General features: G+C 51.2%; 1 protein-coding gene across 2 annotated transcripts in view; it reads left to right on the top strand.

The window, feature by feature from the left end:
• Positions 1-712: 712 nt before the first annotated feature.
• Positions 713-2,954, top strand: part of EMILIN2 (elastin microfibril interfacer 2) — a 124,331-nt gene continuing 122,089 nt past the window's right edge. For both annotated transcript variants that reach the window (XM_075062952.1, XM_032772506.2), the window contains exons 1-2: positions 713-1,075; positions 1,591-1,713. In XM_075062952.1, the coding sequence (XP_074919053.1) occupies positions 951-1,075; positions 1,591-1,713 (248 nt within the window). In that variant the 5' untranslated portion in view covers positions 713-950. The remainder of the gene's footprint in view (positions 1,076-1,590; positions 1,714-2,954) is intronic.

Genomic DNA, 2,954 nt, shown 5'->3' with positions numbered 1-2,954 from the left:
ACCTCACCCCCCTCCCACACCCCAACCCCCTGCCCTAGCTCAATGAAAGTGAGAGAGGCAGGGTCGGATGGAGCCAGTAGCATCCGGGGTGTTCCTTTTGTGGGATTAAAAAGTTGCCAACCCTAGGGGGTCATGGTGTATGGGTAGCATGGCAGTACTCCCATTGGGTGAGATATGTGATGCCACATATGGTATAATGTTCATTTTGGACGAAGCAGTTTCTCTATTAGTTACCAGTATTAACTTATAAAGCATTAATTGCAAAAGCTGTCCCTGTTACTGTTTGCTGACTTGTATAACTGGTGGGGGAGGGAGGCAGCCCTGAGTGAATGGGGGGGGGGGAGTAGTGGGTGCATGCCAGATGAGTTGCCTGTGTATCTTACAGTTGCCCGTGTGCACTCCTCTCGGGGATTACAAGACAAAGGTCCTGCCAAGAGGTGCAGGCCAACAGAGGGAGGGGTCGGCCCTTGCCTAGCTATGGGACTGTGTGCAGAGATAATGAGCAAACACTCTCTCTGGAAGACAAAAAAAACCTCCACAACTGAGTATGATGTAGTAATCAAGTGGGAAACAGGGTGAGAAAGCAGTGGGGGTTGCTTGCCTTGCACTAGTTTGGTCAGACAACGCGTGGGTAGAGGGGAGTCACCCGTCCGGGGTGGGGGTGTGAATACAGCGGACGGAAGGCGGGTGGGGGGCCTCTTGCGTCAGTGCGGGCTCGCAGGAGGAGAGAGGGGAACGAAGGGAGAAAGTGCAGGGGCGAGAGGAGAGAACCGGGAAGACGCGAACGGGGCAGGGGTTTCAGCGGCGCGTATCGCTGGGCTGGGGCACTTCTCTGCACGCCGGGACCCGTTCTCGGGTGTCTCCAGCGGGCTGCTCCCCGCGCCAGCCCAGCTCGGGCGCCACTCCCCAGCCAGGCGCGGGGCGCTCCAGCCCCTGCCCTGCCGGCCGCAATGGGGCTGCGCCCGGGGCCCGTCGCGCCCCTGGGCTGGGCACTGGCGCTTCTCCTGTTTCTGGCCGGCGGGCTCAGCGAGGCCAACCCGCATTTGAGGTACAACCGGCCGGGCGCCAGGAGCAAGTAAGTGCGTCTTCCTCCTGCATGCGCGGGGCGAGCGGGAGGGTCCCAGCTGCGGCTCCCGGGGCTGCTCTCCCGCTGACTGACTCGCTCCCGCCCTCCGGGGCACTGCGCCCGGGTCAGGTCTCCGCCGCAACTCCAGAGGCAGAGCTGGGGGGGGGCGGGAGGCTCCCCGGGGGTCCCCTTTAGCCTGGGGGTTCGAGGTGCAGCGGGACCAGCTGCCCGCAGCTGGGCGAGTCAGGGCGAGAGGAATGCAAAGCCCCAACGCTTGACATGGATGCAGGAGTGGTGGGGGTGGATGCTGACACTTCGCTCGGGGCGCCGCAAAGTCATTCGTCCAAAGAGCTGATCGTAGGCTCGTGCTGGAGGACATGGAGAAGGTTTATGAGCTACAGGCACGCAGGGTTGTCTTCTGATTGGTGCTTTTGTCCTACACTTGACATGCCACTGGTTTAATAACCTTTATTGTTTGCCCCTTTAACTGTGCATTTGTCCTGCTTTTTGTCACCCTCTCCCAGGAACTGGTGTGCCTACATAGTAAACAAGAACGTGAGCTGCTCTGTGCTGGATGGAACTGAGCGGTTTATTCAGGCGCAGTACAAATGTGCCTGGAACCAGTTTCCCTGTTCACCAACCCCAGTGTAAGTATGAGAGGAGGAGATTTCTGGGTGGGGAACCATTCGGTCATCAGTAAATCATTTCCACATCTAGTGAGAACACAACAGCTAACAAGCTTTACATCCCCAGAGCTCAGATAGTCCGTGGGATTTTAAAAGTTTGAGATCTCTGTATGGGTATCGCAGGACGATGTGTATAATTTTCTAGCCTCTGAGTACAAAGCCATAGCTTCGTTCCTGATTTACTATCTTTTTTTATTACAAACATAAGGCAGCTGAAATGAATTAGAGCCCTGAGTATTCTGTTGTGAGATCATGCAATAAGTTAGTTGTACATTGCTAAAACGAATCAAGGAAATTACTTGAAAAAGTCTGAGCTGTCCGTTGATAATTGATTTGGTGCTGATGTCATTCTAGTGTTATCTAGTTGGGGTGAATATGCATGCTGTACTTCAGCTTTTGTGGAAAGCGTGCAAGCACCTGCTGAGAGCAGTTACACACCTTGGCTTAGAATCATGGGGGCACTCCAGCTCTTTCGCTCCATTCCAGTGGTAGAAAGCAGTCATAAACCTGGCTACAGCTGGCTTTACAGTTGCTTTGCATTGCTGGAACAGTGTACTGGTGAATGTAGGCCAATATCTTTCTAATTTATAGATTCTTAAATTGTCTAGCATAGACAAGAGTGTTTTGTTTTTTGCTTTTTGTTTTTTAATAAAGCTAGCGCATTATGCACTGACGTGTTTCTGTAGTATGTGTTTTATGTTAGGTAAGGCATTGTGGTCCTTTGGACAGGGCACTGGAATAGGAGTCAGGAGACTAGGGTTCTATTCATAGCACTGCCACTGATCTGTTGTGTGACTGGGGAAAATCACTTTACAGGGCTTCATTTTCCATATCTGTAAAACAGTGATAATTGTACTTACCCTCCTTTGCAAAGGAATTTGAGATACACAGACAATAAGCTCTATTTAGGTCTGATTCCTATTGACTTTAATGGATATTGGATCAGACACTAAATGAGCTAAATTTTATTGTTATAAATAGAAAAACAAAAACAATTTGTATATACTTCTGAACAGACATGAGCGAATGAAGTATGTGGCTGATACTACAAGGTCCTGAGCACATCCTGCAATGGGCTCAGTCCACTCAGCTCTTGTTTACATCCATGGGATCTAAGGACGCTCCTTGCCTCACAGGGCCTGAGACAATTAATGTTGCATATTTGGTGTTTGTAAGACTTTTTGGCACCAAAAAAAAAAAAA

The sequence above is a fragment of the Chelonoidis abingdonii genome, chromosome 2 (genome assembly GCF_003597395.2).
Source record: "Chelonoidis abingdonii isolate Lonesome George chromosome 2, CheloAbing_2.0, whole genome shotgun sequence".
NCBI lineage: Eukaryota > Metazoa > Chordata > Testudines > Testudinidae > Chelonoidis > Chelonoidis abingdonii.
This window is presented reverse-complemented; position numbering and strand designations above follow the sequence as displayed.